Below are 15,579 nucleotides of genomic sequence, written 5' to 3' on the forward strand. Positions count from 1 at the left end.
TGCCATTTTTGTTATATATTTCATTGTAATTTTTGTAACTTTTGTTATTTGTGTAATTTTTGTCGTTTTTCTCAATGTTGTCATATTCTCAATTATTGTCAATTTTTAAATTTTTCATGTTTATCGTTTGTAATAATAATTGATAAATTTTTGTTAATTTTGTCATTATTGTTATTTTGGTCATTTTTGTCATTTATTTCATTTCTGTCATTTTTTTTACATTCGAATAATTTTATTTAGTTTTTGTCAATTCTGTCATTTTTGCTTCCCTTTTGTCAGTTTGTCATTTTTATCATTTGTATTTTTTATTTTTTTTTTGCGTTATTGTCATTTTTGCCTTTATTGTCATTTTCGTTATTCTTTTAATTTGCTGCTATTTTTCTATTTTTTTTTTGTCAGTTTCGCAATTTTGTCATTTATGTAATTTTTTTCATGTTTGTCATTTTCATGTAATTGTTGTAATTTTTTGCCATTGCCATTGTTTATTATTGTTGTCGCCTTTTACATTTTTGTATTCTTTTTCTCATTTTTGACATGTTGTTTTTACCATTCATGTTATTTTTCCCATTTTTCATTTTTGTCATTTTCACCATTTTTGTAATGATTTATTCTTTAATTTTTTTTTTGTAATTTCGTCATATATGAAACTGTTGTCATCTGTATAAATTTTGTGATTCGTGTAATTTTAGTAATTATTGTCATTTCTTGTCAGGTTCTACTATTCTGGTTTTTTTATAACTTATGTCATTATTGTCATTTTTGTAAATATCTTGCATTTTTTTTCTTCTCAATTTTGTCATTTTATGTCATGTTTGCCATTTCTGTAATTTTGAGTAATTTTGTTATATATTTTTGTCATCTTTACCATTGTCATTTTCGTAATTTTTGTTAGTTTTACCGTTTTTGTCAATTTTGTCTTATCTTTGTTTAATTTTTATTATTTGATAATTTTTGTCATTTATTTCGTTGTAATTTTTTAACATTTTTAATTTTTATCAGTTATATAATTTTTGCCAGTGTTGTCATTTTTATCAATGGGTTTTCATTTCCATCGTTTGTTTATTGTTTTGTCATTATTGTCATTTTTGTTATTTATTTAATTTCTGTCATCTGGGTGATTATTTTAGTCAGTTTTTTTTTTTTTTTGTTATTTTTCCTATTTGTGTCATTTTAGTCATATTTTTGTCATTTCTGTCGTTTTTATAATTTTTGTCGCTTCTGGTTATTTTTTCAGTTCCGTCATCTTTATCTTTTTATTCATCTGTAATTTTTGTCAATTTGGTAAATTTTTGTCTTTTTCTTATTTTTGTCGTCTGGACATTTTTTTCATTTTGCCGTTTCTTTCCATTTTTAGTCATTTTGTAATTGTTTGCTGTTTTTCTATTTCTTAATATTTCATGATTTATGTAATTTTTATCATTTTCGTCATGTTTGTAATTTTTCATGTTATTGTTATTTTTTGCCATATTTTATTATTGTCATTTATTGTTATCGTTGTGATCTTTGGCATTTTGTTTATTTTTGTAATTTTGGTCATGTTCTCATTTTTGCCATTTTTGACATTCTCGTCATTTTTTGTCATTTTTATGTAACGTTTGTCATTTTTTTAGGTTATGTTATTTTTGTCAGTATTATTATTATTTTTCATCATTCATATCATTTGTAATTTTTTCATTTGTATCATTTTCTTTAATATCTATCATTTTGAACATTTTTCTTCATTTTTGTCAGTTTTATTTTTTAATATGTATAATTTTCGTCTTCTTTAAATTTGTCAATTTTTTCATTACCGTCATTTTTAAAATTTTCGTCAGTTTTTTTTTGCCATTTTTGTAATTGTAGTCACAATTTTGGCATATACGTTCACATTTGTAATATATGGAAATTGTTGTAGTATTTTTAATTTTTGTCGTCTATATCCTTTTTTCCATTTATGACATTTTTGTAATTTTTCGTCGCCTGCAGAGTTGTTATAAAAGGTGATTTTTTTGAGGTTAGGATTTTCATGCATTAGTATTTGCTCAGATTTTTTGAGGTTATGATTTTCATGCATTATTATTTGCTCAGTATGCTTTGACATTTCATCATGAATAGACTTACTAACGAGCAACGCTTGCAAATCATTGAATTTTATTACCAAAAAGTTGGCAGAAAATCCGCTTTTTTATCGACAAATTTTGTTCAGCGATGAGGCTCATTTCTGGTTGAATGGCTACGTAAATAAGCAAAATTGCCGCATTTGGAGTGAAGAGCAACCAGAAGCCGTTCAAGAACTGCCCATGCATCCCGAAAAATGCACTGTTTGGTGTGGTTTGTACGCTGGTGGAATCATTGGACCGTAATTTTTCAAAGATGCTGTTGGACGCAACGTTACAGTGAATGGCGATCGCTATCGTTCGATGCTAACAAACTTTTTGTTGCCAAAAATGGAAGAACTGAACTTGGTTGACATGTGGTTTCAACAAGATGGCGCTACATGCCACACAGCTCGCGATTCTATGGCCATTTTGAGGGAAAACTTCGGAGAACAATTCATCTCAAGAAATGGACCGGTAAGTTGGCCACCAAGATCATGCGATTTGACGCCTTTAGACTATTTTTTGTGAGGCTACGTCAAGTCTAAAGTCTACAGAAATAAGCCAGTAACTATTCCAGCTTTGGAAGACAACATTTCCGAAGAAATTCGGGCTATTCCGGCCGAAATGCTCGAAAAAGTTGCCCAAAATTGGACTTTCCGAATGGACCACCTAAGACGCAGCCGCGGTCAACATTTAAATGAAATTATCTTCAAAAAGTAAATGTCATGTACCAATCTAACGTTTAAAATAAAGAACCGATGAGATTTTGCAAATTTTATGCGTTTTATTGTTTAAAAAAGTTCTCAAGCTCTTAAAAAATCACCCTGTATTTTGTCATTTTTTTATATTTGATATTAATTGTACTTTGGGATTTTTAAACTATATGTAAGTTTTGTCAAATTTGTAATATATTCTATTGATGTCATTTTTGTTTTTTTATGTGAGTTTTGTAAATTTTTAATCTCTGTCATTAATTGTCATTAATTTTTATAGTATTTTGTCATTTTTTTTCAATTATGATTTCTCTATCAATTTCTGTCATTCAGAGATGGCATTTCACCAGAGTGATACACGCTGGAGTCAGATTCTTGTCCACACCGAGGATGCAAAAAACGAAGCACCGCACAAAGAGGAAAGCGTACTTCTTGTCAGTGTCGAATAGACAGCATTTGAGTGTGTGCTTGTGGTTAAAGCAGCTGGCGCGAGTGAAACACATTCTCTTCGCATGAATCGCTCACACGCGCTCTCGTCTAAATACACCCAAGTGACCACTGGCGCGTGATTGTGAGCGAACACTTCTGTGAACTTCAATTAATAGAGAGTAGATCTGGCCTTGTTATGAAAAATTTTCAAGGAAAACCGAAAATTTTACGATAAATTGTTTTATTTTGCTGATTTTTCGTGTCCACGCTTCTTCTACGCAAACCATACAGCAGAGGGCTCACCGGCGTGTACACCTCTGTGAAAGTATCTGCATCCACCACAGAGAATTTATTAGCTAATGCTCTAGCACTTTGGTGCGATTCAGTGGAAGAGGTAAAAGGAAATAAACAAACGCACTCATGATGCGTGCACACTTTATACAACAGTGGTGTATAAATGTGAAAGAAAAGAGCTCTCGTTGAAGTTGTCAGTGCGAGGGGAGAAATTTTGCTTGCTCTTCGTCACACAGAGGAGATAGACATCTCTGCTTTTTATTTGTGCTTTTTTTTGTATCTGTTTATCCTTTTGCATTTCAATTATGTTTTGTTGGAGTTTCATGTATTGAAGGTGATTCCAACAATAATCCATTGAGTCAACTCTTTTTTATACAAACACTTCATGCGAAATTTGCCAAATGTGATCGAGCAATAGGCTTTCAGCTCCATCGTGGATCATTTTCAGCACTGGGACGCGATTTGACGTTTTTAAGCACTTTTCGAACTAATTTTTTCCGACTACTGAAATAAATGAGGAGAAACATGTATCATTTGCACGTTAGAATAAGAACTGAAGATTTTTCAATAGAATTTTTTTGCGACATCAATGACTAGAGTTTTCCCTAAGAACATTTGTTTTTTTTTATAGAAGAAACCATAAACTTGTCGAACTTGTACTCTAGTTGGGACATGAAATAAAAAATGCTTTTACATTTTAATTTAAATGACAAACAGTAAGCTCAGCTGACAAGGCAAACGACCACAATTAGGTTGAACCCGGGAATATGAAAACAATATAATAATAATAAGTAAGCTCAGTTCAAAACATCAGTAAAACACTGTTTTAAAACTAAGAATAAAATAATCAGTATAACAATATGCTGCCATTTCAAGTGCTTTTCTACTCTCCCGTTGACCAAACAAATACAACTAGGCCAATGAAGATTTTCAACCATTTTTTTTTTGCTTTTCAGTCAAGTTGCCATCGAAAACAAAAAACGCAAAATTATCATCTCAACTCAATTACAAACAAAAACGTTTTGCCAACAACAACAACAAAAAAAAACAACTTTTTCCTCTTTGACCTTGTTCAAACCTCGGTCGATAACGTTTTCGAATAAGTGATGGCTCATTCGCGCACTTTGGACAATCGGACACTGGAGAGAAAAAAAACATAAAACACCGCTTTCTTCCAATCATTCACTTCTAGCGCACGTAAATCCAACATCCAGCTCTTCCAGACCCATTTATATTGTTACTGACCGGCGCTGAACGTCCTCCACCGCCACACCTGCCCTTGGTAAAACCCACACAACGGACGCATTCATGGTGAACAACTTCGATGTTTCCATTGGCCGTGCCACTTTTTTTTTGTTGATGCTCCTTCTCCTGCTCGGCCAACCAACCAACCAACCGCAACCCCGTCGAAAGAGAACGTTTTTCCAGCCGACCACGGCAAGAATCCAGTCGGACCAGCTTCACTACTGCACTTCTTCTCCAGGGAAGAGGCTGTTGGCTTCCTAACCTATTTCCCTGGCAGTCACCTGGATGCGATCTTGCAGTGGCGGCGGCGGCGGCGGTTCGCGATCTAGTTTAGAACTATCCGGTTTTGCATTTCGCTTTTCACCGACGACGCACGATTGCATGCAGTTTTCGGTCGATTTTAATCCGAGCGTGCTCCCCTAAACGGCTTCCGTAAATAATTGACCAATTAACACTACACAATTTGTTGATAATTTTTTTTCTTTCTCTACTCCCATTTCAGCGCCAATACCCAGATGGACAACGACGTGACCCCGGTCTACTTAGCGGCTCAGGAGGGACATCTTGAGGTGCTGAAATTTCTAGTCCTGGAAGCCGGCGGATCGCTGTACGTGCGAGCCCGCGACGGAATGGCACCGATCCATGCGGCCTCCCAGATGGGTTGTCTGGACTGTTTGAAATGGATGGTAATTAACAGTGTTTTTTCATTTGTTTGTTTTCTAACCCGAACACCAGATGCGCCCCATCGGACGGAGATTCGGAGGATGCGGGGCTTCGTGATAAACCCGTTCTCGCGGAACTCACTTGCAACTGATCATCAAGTACCTGTCTCTTAAGATCGAGATCTGGCTTTGATTGGATCGGATCGACAGGTTGCATTTTTTTTTCTTCCTTTTCTCTGTCCGTTCCATTTCCACATTTCGAGCTCTTGAGAAAATTGTCGATTGGTGTATTGAACAGTCGGGTTGTATCTATTTCCGCACTGCATTGATACAATCGTTTCTTTCCATCTGGTTAGGAACCGTTAGAAATCAATGCGATAAATGTGCCATTTTCTTACTTTTCTCCGGAGACAGCCAATATCTGTCTGGAATTCTGGTTTTCATTTTTAATTGAAGCTGAACTTCTTTCGCTACTTACAACTTGATTACGAATGGTCTGTCCATTTAAGTAGTATTACAAGGCCTATCATAATTGTTGTTGTCGCCGTTCATTAGTGGCTTTTAGACACGTGTGAGTCGTTCGACGCACTATCATAATTATATTCGAACGAATCTTATATTTTTTTCAAATGTCCAAAACGGATGTGTTAGAAGAAGGAAATCGATTGGAGACTCAAACAAAATATAGTGAAAAAAGTTCAATAGATTCTCGAGGATGTGAAAACTGACTAATAAAATTGTACAAGGACCTTGATGTACCGACTGCCGGCCACGTCCGAATGCAGATCTACTTGGGAAGAAAGGATTTTTTTTCCAATGCATGTTGTTACTAGAAACCGAGAAATCCTCTGCATTTCCACATGCATCACAGAAAGGGGTTGTTTGTTAGTAAATTTTCGAATAATATTATCATGTGTTTATTGCTCTGGGTAGCCGGCTACCGAGAATACGTTTGCTATTTGATTTATATTTGCTTCCTACTAAAATATAAAATTCTTCCAAAACTCCAGAAAATTTCTTCCAAAACTCCAGACAGCCAGCTGTCCGGAGGTTCGCTATCAATTCATACATTTAATTCATTGTGGTCTGCTTTTTTTAATGACAGCCGTAATACTGGCGAGATATCATTCGATCACCACCAATCGAACAACAATCGAACCAAAATAAAAATATTCCAAATGGATTCTCCTCGCAGTCTAAACTATATTTACATACGTCTTAGGTAAGTACGATCGCAAGAAATATCTGCACGGTTATAACCTTCAAGCGCTCGTTTTGAACTTAGCGTTTAACCGGAAGAAAAATAGATCCATTGATCAAACGTTTTCCGAATAATCGTCGGAGTTTAGTCTTATAATAAGACATTGTAAATAAGAAAAATATTAAGAAACGATCTTACCCGTATCCTGTTTCTCCTATTCGCATTCCTGTATGAACAACGCGAGATGACATATCGCAAATGAAAAAATAAAACCTGTTTTAATCCACCTAGTGGTGTAATGATGCCTTTCTCATATCAATCAAACTATCATATATAATACTGTGGTATTCTTCAAAATATTTTTCTTCGATTCTTAAAAGAATAATCGAAATAGATTTGTTTGACCGTCAACTGATAAAAAATGTCAATTGGAAAAGATTTGAGGTCGATTTAGAAAACTTTTTACGGTTTGTCGCTCTTTTCAGTGATGGTATAAAATTTTTAGCACACTTGACCCTATATTTGCGGATCCGGAAGTCGGATCCTGATGAAATTCAGGAATTACGTACCACAGGACCTTTCATTTGAACCATAGTTTGTGAAAATCGGTCGCGCCATCTATGAGAAAAGTTAGAACACATATTTTTATTTTTTTTGCACATTTTACCCCATAAAGTTAGTGCAATAAACGTTACATACACACATACGCACATACACACACACACAAACACACACACAAACACACACACACACACACACACACACATACACACACACATTTTGCGTACTCGACGAACTGAGTCGAATGGTATATGACACTCGGCCCTTCGGGCCTCGGTTCAAACGTTAGTTTTCACAGTGATTGCATAACCTTTCTATATGAGAAAGGCAAAAATAAAATAAACACTCGCGTATGAGTTTGCTGAAAACCAATTTTAGATTTTCAGCCAGCACACATTACACATTCCATATAAATCTGATAACACCGACAATGATATGCAGATGGCGTTTCTATCGGTTGACATGGTTTAATTTTGGACGGCAAATTCGCAGTTTCCGTCGCTTGAACATTTTTTAGTTTCACGAATTAACAATATTCAATAAATAACTTCGGAAAAAGAACCGTGTCGTATTTTAATTCTTTTATAATCTTGACTCTCTTTTGGAAAGGTCTAAACGATTTTAACCATTTTTTTCGAATGGTTGTAGTCTATAAAAATGTGTTATGCTGGTGATTTTCCCAAAATCAAACGAAATTTTTAAATAAAAATACTGGAAAATCCAAATTGAATCAAACACTGAAAAGAATCGATTTTAAAAATTCGTTGAGTATTTCTTAAAAACCCGTTTATGATTGTGATGAAATTTAGTCCCAAGATAGGTAATTATGTTCCCTGCCAACCGTTCATACATTGGAATATGGGCACTTGTTAAGAAAGAAAATTTTTCTAATAAACAATTTTTGCAATGACTGAGTGAAAACATAAGTATAGAGCGAGGAGACTAGTGTTTGACCAACAGAGAAGACATTTGGATGTATGCTATCGGTCGGGTGACGGCCAGGATGCAGACCATGTTCGATGCACGTTCTATCATGCCTAACCGTGTTTTAGAGTTGTGTCTATTACAAGGTTCAGGGTGGCGAAATGATAGCGCTTATGTTCGGAATACATAAGAAGGCAGGTTCGAGTCTTGTCTCTGAGCGTATCTTTTTCCGAAAAATCATCTTTTCTGTTGTTTGACTTCTCCAATATATGTTTTCACTCAGTCATTGCTAAGACCAGTGCGGTAAAACTTCATTTCAATCGAATATTATTAGATGAAAATTAAATTTTTGGTCGTTGACTGTCAGCATACCCATTCTCATTCATTTTACTTTTGTTGCCGAAGCTCCCAGAATTCATCGTCAATTGAATAACCGCACCTAGTCACTTGAAGTTTTGCTTCCTCAGTTTGTAGTGCCAAGTAGTCTACCTGTTTCAATGTCTTCCTTGTCTTCACTGTGAATAGTGAACAAGTGCGAATGAATAGGCCTAAACATGAACTCGATAAAACAAAATTCTCTCCAACCATAATGATAAATTTTAGTTTTCTATTATCACCAGCAAGTTAAAATCGATAATTTTGACTGTTTGAAATGCATTGAGATGTGTTTTGAAATACTAAAAATAAAAACTGAAAGAGGGAACTATTAATTCACGTTTATTTTGCAATTGATATTTCAGTTTTATTGACTGGCTTACCTTTCATCAACTATCTTAAACCGATTCGAATGTTTACATGAACCTCACTTGAAGGTCGCTCTCTCATAAAATTGTAAGAGATATTTTGTTACTTCAAGAGATAAACTGACGGTGGTTAAACTGAGCATCGGTAGAAAGAGAAACGAATGAAGAACGGGATAATGCCCCTTCACTACGACAGCGAAGATAGTGTGTTAGAATGTGAAGTTTACTGTAGCAGAGCGATCGTCAGTGTGTGCACACATTCGATTTCAATTGAATTGAATGAAGTTTTACAGCACTGGCAAAGACTGAACTTAGTTATGGCGACTTTACGTCAAACCAACTAAAATTAATAAATCACTGTTTTTTGCCCAAACTGATTTTTTTCAGTGTGTGTTTATTGAAAACTAAACTGAAAGTCCCAATCATCCAAGAATCCAATGAAACTTAATTTGAGATTTCACAGAATACTCTATCGCTAATTAGCCGATATTTGCAAAAAGTGTCAGCACTAGTCAAGGAAAATAATTAATTAGAATTTTTTTCCTTCAAAGTTCCCATCTTACAATATATGGACGTTTGATAGGAAACCTCATTAGATAGGTAATCAATAATATCTTATCTTGGGACAAATTTAATCTAAATCAAAAATGGTGTTCTCTTGTAAATCGACTTTCAATTTTGTAAGTCGGTTTTTTCCAGTGTAAGATTCGATAAAACGAATTTCGCGCAAAATCTTATTCCGAGTTGGCTGCACCGTTTCAGATTTTCAATGAAATTTTCTGGACATGAAGAATTTTTCAAATATGATCTAGAGTTGTAGATTGACTTTATAAAAGGGTTAACCTTTTTTACCATTTTTTTAAAGTGTAGTACAAGTGATGGTCCGTTCACAAAATTTGTCATATTTCGAATAAAAATATTGAGCAAATTAGTAATTGAATCCTACACTGAAAAAAATCGATTTAAAAAACTTTAAGACAAATCCATTTATTTCAAAAAAGTAAATGGTTGGTTTTTCCTAGTGTGGGACTCGACTTTGATGTTTTCAATATGCAAAATGCAATGAAATTTATCAAACAATAGAAGTGAGTTTTAGTTTGAGAAGTTTTGCACGAAACATTAACGTCAAATATATTTTAAAGATCTACCAACGCCTTTTGAAAAGCGTATATGAGTTTCAAAATAGTGAAAAATTTCATCGAGCTAATCGTATATTAACGTGTGTAATCTGAAAAACTCACTTTTCAATATAAGGCTTTCTCGCGACAATATTTGGACAGATTAATTTTGGAACGAAAAAAAAAATTTGCTGTTAGTTCAATCCAAGTTGCATTTTTTTATTCATTTAAGTATGCATTACCAGTCATCTTAAAACTAACTACAGTTACTTAATTAGACTGCGTGAAGAAAATGCGAACTTTTGAGTTTACTGCAGCTGCTTTTGTCCAAAGTTTCCAGAAATTTTTCTATAGTTGTAGCTTGTTGTTTACATCAAAAGAGTTTATTTCTTCACGCGAGCTCAATACCGCTCGATAGGTCTCAACTCCAAATTAAATGGCAGTTAAATGGATTCGCCTTTTTCGGTACAACATGGATTCCATTCCCTCAGAAAAAATATATTCGGTTTAGTGACAAGATACCAAATCAAACTAAAATATCGAGGGAGCGTCCGTAGGAATGGTAACAATCGTTTCTATAGGAATTCCTTGTTTATCGTTCCGGTAGTAATGAAGCTAATCTTGCTCGACCACATATGCAGCTGTGGTCTTCTGTCAGCTTCCTGCCAAACAAAATATGTTTTGGGAAACTTGGCCTTATTCTTCGTCCTGAAATGCTTCACTGCATGGCAATATAAAAAATATCATTATGGTTCGATACAGTTTTCACCTTGAAAAACTTCATACCTTGCCGGTGTTCAGAAGTATGCACGAAAATTGGAGAAATTTTTATTACGCACCAGAAGATCTGGTCCCTTCTGCAATATTTGCTTCACCTTCGCGTCCTTCTGGTGGTTCCTGAGATCTAATTTTGTTCCGCTCCTTGCCTTCCTGGCTGTTGTCAAACGTGTATCGAAAGATTTAAGAAAGTTATGGACAGTGCTTGCAGAAAACTCTAGCTGTTTTGCAAGTTTTCTTATACCGTTTTCGTTTTTGAACCTACACGCGGGCGACTCTTACTCCGTGTAAACTAGTGGTGCGCGCCCTTAACAGCAACTCATGAAAAAATAAATAAACTCGCATGGATGCGTGGTGCGACCCGAGAAAATTTTCAGAGCGAAACTACGCGATTGGAGTCTGACCTAGAGCGACCCCAGGTTGCTAAAGCAAACACATCAAAAGTTGTTTGGGCGACTCTAGGTCAGCTCTCGGGCTGCTCTGATCAATAAACGAAAACGGTATTACTGATAGATCTGCCTTTTCATTGCGATAACACACAATTGCTTTTCGCACTTGCTCTTCTTTCGACGCCATCTTCGATCTAAGAGCTTGTAGTATCACCAAAAATTATGTTTACACAATGAACAGGCAAACGTTCATTAATTTGCGAAATATTTCACGCAGTAGATAGTGCAGTGATGAAGTATTTCCAGAGATATACGCACGGAAAAACCGAAATCAGCATTTTGGCGAAAAAAAAATAGTTGATTTTTTTAAATTTTGGTTAGTTATTCGAGTATTCTACACAAACTGTGAAGGATCTTTTTTCCTTGATCCTAAACTATGTTTTGAACAAATGTAAACCTATTTTTCCTTTTTGTTTTGATATGGTCTTCAGCTGAAATAAACTACCACCAGTTGTTCGTTTGACATATACAATTAGAATGAAACATTCGAAGCTCACTTCACTGTTCTACGTAAAAAACATTATTAGGCACAATCGCATCAAATTCTGAATAAATAAATTTTTTTACTAAGAGTTTACGGCAATTCAAATATGGATATATCGTAACACATGCAAAAAACATCAAAACAATTTGCAAGCAGTTTCAACAAGACTATCAGCCTTCTAAGCCTTTTTTTAATGGATTGTTTTGCTTTGACACTTCTCATGAGTTTTTAGCTAATAAATTTGTTAATAAAACCAATGTTATTTTCGTTTTCTCTGTACTGTCTTTCAGCAATGATGGTTACTGATAGATAGAGTCTAATTTTCTGTTTTTTTATCACAAAATTAGTTGCCAACGAGAATTTCGTGTTGGATTGAAACTTTGCCGGTTTGAGTCCAGGATATTCACCAACACATTCTCTAAAAACAAGAGTTTTTTTCGGCAAAGTAAATTATGATTTTCTTTTATTTTGCAAATTTTGTTGGTAAAATCAACTAATTCAATAATAGTAATACGAATTAGGCGCAGAGCTAATTTCGGTCATTCCGTGCGTAGTAAGGGGTGTCAAGATTTTGTCGCGAACAAGCCTTTAAGGGGTTACACCACGTTAGAAAAAAATAGAGAAGGACTTTTTTGGTTAATTATTTTTGGATTCAAAAAATGGAGTAATCCGAATTTTGAATAAAGCACTTTTTAATATGTATATTTAGGTACAAAAAATGATTAGTTTTAAAAACTGAAAAACAAAATGGCGGCTTGCCGACATTTCCGCGAAAGTGCTGCATTTTTGACGGCCGGAAACATAAGTCAAGTAAATCTTGACCAATCTCCACAGAGGTACGTAGGGGTTTTTTAATTATTTGATTTTCTGTAAAATGGCAGCCCTTTGAAAATAAAACCGCAGTTTTTCATCAAAAAATTGTTCATAAAAAAATTATTCACAATTTTCAAAACCCCCTACGTACCTCTGTGGAGATAACTATCGAGACTATATTCTGTAAAATTTTTGAATCGATTGGTCAAGATTTACTTGAATTATGTTTCCGGCCGTCAAATATGCATTTTGTTTTTCAATTTTTAAAACTGATCATTTTTTTGTATTTAAATATACATATTAAAAAGTGCTTCATACAAAATTCGGATTACTAAATTTTTTTGGATCCCAAAATAATTCCCCCAAAAAGTCCTATTTTTTTCTACAGTGGTGTAACTCCTTAATCTTTCCAATGTAATTTCTCGGGTGTATTAATTTTTTGTTGCAGTCACAAATGTGTAGTGTTCCGCTTTCCGGTTGCACTCAGTCGTAGACCGTTTTCCTTTCTAAACACAAATAGAGCAGCAGATCATTTGCAATAACTTGTCAACTGATTTTCTTTTGAAATCGATATTAATAAATCAATCGTATTCACATGTCGCATACTGTACAATTTATTATCGCAAAATACCGACATAAATCATAATTATGGACAACTCATAATTTAATCCTTTTTTCTTCCAGCCTATCGGTGGCAGATCTTGGAGTAGCATTGGCATAGCATGATATTGCAAATCAGTCTCTTTTTCGATATGCTATCGGATCGGTACAAAGTGTACCGTTCCCGAGCATCAAGCCCCATAGTTTTTAAAAGATTGGACTGGCGATAAAGCAGCAACTGCAACTGCTAAGTGCTTCAGAAAGTGATGTTTAACACGTACAACCGATATCAGCGTTTTGTCTGTACTGGTTTCTTTCTTCCATACGAACACTGTACTAACTGTACCGTCAGAGGAACGAACGAAATAGTATTTAACAGTCTTTGCACCAGTTGCTTAGGAGTGCCTTGCTGTAAAAAAAAGAAGGAATTACATATGTTTCATGCGCTGGCCTGGCCAGCACTGACTGGGTGAAATTAGTACGCCTATTCCTCCCTGGCTCGTTTTGTGTTTCCTTCTAATTTGCCCGGTGCGAGGCGAAGACATTAGTCCTCCATCGGAGTCGGAGCTCGCGGAGATTTGTTTATCGTGACGTAATCGACATGCATCGGCCGCTTTCGCTGCTCTCTTTTGATCACTATCTGTTCCGTTCATTCCCGTGTAATTGGCTAACGATGGCGATGTACTTTGGTCCTGACCAGTTGCAGTTGCAGCTACGGGGAAAAACTGGGTCTCGATCAGTTGCAACCCGTTTCAGCTCCCGATTAGACACACATTTCCGTCCGCTTCTGGTGGCGTTCGCGGGTGAAAAATTCTCCCAACATCGCTAACATTGCAACGTTTTTTTCTGTTCTACACATTTCGGCTACTACAGGTCGAAGATCAAGGTGTTGACCCGAACCTGCGTGACGGTGATGGTGCCACTCCGCTTCACTTTGCTGCCTCCCGAGGACATCTGACCGCAGTTCGATGGCTGCTGAGCCACGGTGCCAAACTGTCACTGGATAAGTATGGTAAAAGTCCCATCAACGACGCTGCCGAAAATCAACAGGTCGAATGTCTGAACGCACTGGTGCAACACGGTAACCGAGAACCCGATTATAGTGATTCGAAACAGCCAAAGCCAACCCAACGACAGCCAGAACAAATTTACGGATCACCACCACCGCTACTGGCTGCTCAATCGGTGACGCCTCAGCAGCAGAAACGGGCTTCGAAAAAACAAACCAGCAGCCATCATCACTACAGCAAGAACAAAGCGTTCAACCACAACACGATGATGTCCAAGTCGTCCTCCGGCAGCTCAGACTCCGAGCCTTTCTATCTTCATCCACCGACAATCCGGCAAACTAAGGTACTATCTCAATGATGTTCTGTAACTGAAACCTCTAACCTCTAACGTTTTAGGATGGCTTGTACACCCGCCAATCCCCGGATAGCTACTACGGAACGGTGCCACCGAACGACGGCGTCTACATCAACCCGATGCGCAATGGTTCCTCGACGCCGCCCAGTCCCAGCGGAAGCGTCTCGGGCGAATCGTTTTTCCTGCACGACCCGCAGGAGGTGATCTACAACCGGGTGAAGGATCTGTTCGATTCCGACCTCAGCAGCACCAAGGACGAACGGGCCGTCAATTCCCGAGCAATGACAGGTTAGTACTTACATAATCACTGTAATGACAATTGCAAAGTGTGCTGTAAAGTTCGATACAGACTGAGATACTGTTGTTTTTCTAGCTGTTGAAAGTTTTGACTCATAAATTCATGAAATCATGGAATTATTTGACACTAAAGTGGAATATTTATCCTCCACTCAGTGAATTTTAGGTTTTAGTTCCAAGTTTTTTCGGGTTGGACATTTTGAGCAAATCTCTATTAGGGAATTTAAAAAGTAGCGATGTACTTTTTTCAATTTGTTAAGACTTAAGTTGACATTAATATCAGATCATTTTATATTAATTCACCCTACGCAATCAGTTTTTTTTTGTCGCTAATCTCTCAATGCATAATATTGGGATAAAAAGATCCTCAGCTTAATTTCAGTCTCCTAGAGGTTGGATCACTTTTATCTTTGAAGTTTAATTTGATTTAAAAAAAATTCCAGTCTTAGCCAATAGTTTTTCCACCGTTTTAGTGCTTCTTTTTGTATTAGTTTATCTTAGAAACAGTTTACCCTCGCGAAACGGACAAACTTATGCCGGAGTTGGGAATCGAACCCAGATGGGTTGCGTGAAAAGCCATCGCCTTACGCATCGCACTATGCCCCTCCCCATCATTTTAGTCAATTCAGTTCTTCTAGTCTTTTTACTCTGTAAACCTTCTTCAGACTATTCTAGTTGTTCTCTAATTTTTTAGTTTTCCTTAGTAATCTTATTATTTTTGGTGTTTCAACTTAAAATATTTTATTTGTTGGGATTTCATAGCTTTATCAAAGTATCCTGTCGTATAAGTTTCTATATTTTATTAATGTTTTTCACATTTCTTTTT

The 15,579-nt window shown here is 35.9% G+C and overlaps 1 protein-coding gene across 4 annotated transcripts in view; it reads left to right on the plus strand.

Annotated features, from left to right (window-relative positions):
• LOC131426185 (uncharacterized) overlaps positions 1-15,579 on the plus strand; it is a 135,371-nt gene that overhangs the window by 54,322 nt on the left and 65,470 nt on the right. For all 4 annotated transcript variants that reach the window (XM_058588714.1, XM_058588715.1, XM_058588716.1 and 1 more), the window contains 3 exons: positions 5,262-5,445; positions 13,965-14,444; positions 14,498-14,744. In XM_058588714.1, coding sequence (XP_058444697.1) covers positions 5,262-5,445; positions 13,965-14,444; positions 14,498-14,744 — 911 coding nt within the window. The remainder of the gene's footprint in view (positions 1-5,261; positions 5,446-13,964; positions 14,445-14,497; positions 14,745-15,579) is intronic.

The sequence above is a fragment of the Malaya genurostris genome, chromosome 1 (assembly GCF_030247185.1).
Source record: "Malaya genurostris strain Urasoe2022 chromosome 1, Malgen_1.1, whole genome shotgun sequence".
Classification (NCBI taxonomy): Eukaryota; Metazoa; Arthropoda; class Insecta; order Diptera; family Culicidae; genus Malaya; species Malaya genurostris.